The sequence below is a fragment of the Galeopterus variegatus genome, unplaced genomic scaffold (assembly GCF_000696425.1).
Source record: "Galeopterus variegatus unplaced genomic scaffold, G_variegatus-3.0.2 Scaffold1257, whole genome shotgun sequence".
In the NCBI taxonomy this organism is placed as follows: domain Eukaryota; kingdom Metazoa; phylum Chordata; class Mammalia; order Dermoptera; family Cynocephalidae; genus Galeopterus; species Galeopterus variegatus.
In genome coordinates, this window is record NW_007727368.1 from 103,383 (window position 1) to 105,441 (window position 2,059).

At 34.2% G+C, this 2,059-nt stretch overlaps 1 protein-coding gene across 2 annotated transcripts in view; it reads left to right on the forward strand.

The window, feature by feature from the left end:
- DAAM1 (dishevelled associated activator of morphogenesis 1) overlaps positions 1-1,893 on the forward strand; it is a 104,672-nt gene extending 102,779 nt beyond the window's left edge. For both annotated transcript variants that reach the window (XM_008575921.1, XM_008575920.1), the window contains one exon: positions 524-1,893. In XM_008575921.1, coding sequence (XP_008574143.1) covers positions 524-733 — 210 coding nt within the window. In that variant the 3' untranslated portion in view covers positions 734-1,893. The remainder of the gene's footprint in view (positions 1-523) is intronic.
- The last annotated feature ends 166 nt before the right edge of the window (positions 1,894-2,059 follow it).

Sequence of the window (2,059 nt, forward strand, 5' to 3'; positions counted from 1 at the left end):
GGATAAACCCCCAAAAGGTTCACAGTGGTTATCTCTCTGTAGTAGCATTAAGGATGCTTTTCTTTTCTTTTTTTTTATTTGAATTATCTAAATTTTCTATAATGTATATGTGTTATTTGCCTTCTAATAACAGTTACTCTTGTGTAGCAGTTTCCAAGCATCCACAGTAGACCTTCGGCCTTTGACGTAAGAGAGTGAGTGGCCTGATGACATTTGCTTTAGTCTCTCCATACCAATATTTGGGGTCTGTTCAATAGTGATAACTTTCTTTTTCCATTATAGAAATGCAATTTGCCTCGATTGCTGTAAAAAAAAAAAAAAGCCTAGAATATGATGAAATTTACCTAGAACCTAGATGGTGAGGGTGTAACAATAAAGCAGTGACATTCAAGGGGGTTAGCAGCTACAGATGAACATAACTTTGCTGTGACCAAAGCATTAACATAGTTCACAGAATTCATCTCCACCGAAAACAAAGTATGACATTTTGACACTTCTCTAAGAGGTTTCTTTCTGTTTGCAGCTCAAAGAACAACGTGAAAGGGAACGTAAAATGAGAAAAGCAAAAGAGAGCAGTGAAGAAAGCGGAGAATTTGATGACCTCGTCTCAGCTTTACGTTCAGGAGAAGTGTTTGACAAAGACCTTTCAAAACTGAAACGGAATCGCAAACGCATTACCAACCAGATAACAGACAGCAGCCGAGAGAGACCAGTCACAAAACTTAATTTCTAATTTTCCTTGAACACTTTTTTAGACAGCTCATTAGCAGCCCTTCGAAGTGACTAGAACGTTTCATTACACTGCCTTGCAATCCAAACAGTGGCAATTTCTTTCTTCTTCTGTGAGTGAATGTGTGAATGTGTGCGTACGTGTGTGTATATAAATGTATGTGTATATATAAAAAATGTATATAGAAGTCTGAGTGTAGTCTGGAGACCTATATGTATGGTTAAAAAAATGTACGTTAATGTATGTGCTCAGAAAAACTTCGTGTATGCATTCATATTGAGTGTGGCTCATTTTCTTTCCCTGAACACCATGACTGTTCAGAAGCACAATATTGTCTCCTGAAAGAGATGACAGAGACATTCCCTAGAGTAAAAGAAAAAAAAGGCTTGCAAAATATTTTATGGTTTCCAAGCTTGGCATACTTTGAAATTATTTTCATTAGTGGAACTGGAGTTGGAAAAATATAGATTTGAAATGCTTTTTAATAGCTGACATTGTGATGCTGATGCATCGCATAAGTACTTGATAGGACCAGCTTAGGATTTCTGACATTGGTGTGGGGATACAGTCTGTAAATGTTTATTGAGAACATCTTGCACACAATTTGAATTATGTAGAATGTCAATCAGAATTTTTTATATATTTAAAACTTGAACATCAATTTTTTCTCCTAATTACATCAAGTTCTCTGTCAAGTGCTCTTGATGATTTCTTTAAATTGCTTTTGGAAAGAACACTATTTACTAAATGCAATCCATGTTCTTGTTCAAGAACAAGATTACCAGAATGTGCTTGTTCTAACAATATAGATACACATCAACCTTCAGAATGAAATTTCCCACCCAAGACTTAAAGGAAGAATTCTCTGAAGGGATAAAAATTATTTTTAAAGATGTTTTAATGGGGTGCCTTTTTTTTTTTTTGTATTCTCTATTTTCTGTTTTATAGGACAAGCTGCATCTTCTGTAAATATAGGTCTGGACTAAAGGACACTAAGAGAATGCACAAAACGTCAACAATGTCAACAGAGATACCCAGAGCTATTTATCTCTAAGAATATCTAAAGTGGTTTGCTGTTTATATGTTACCATTTTAAATTGTGTGTCAGTAAAGCTACCTGTAAAATTTCAGTCCAAAAAATAAAGCTCTCAGGGAGAAATGAATAAAAACAATGAACGTTAGAAAATAAAATATAGATGCTTACCATTAACCTACCAACTCTTAATATCTTTAAATTATATATAAAGAGGACTGTTACTTTTTTCTTTTTTCTTTTTTTTTTTTTTTTGCTTTATTTATTTGTAGTGGGGAAGGGGGGCTAATGTTTTC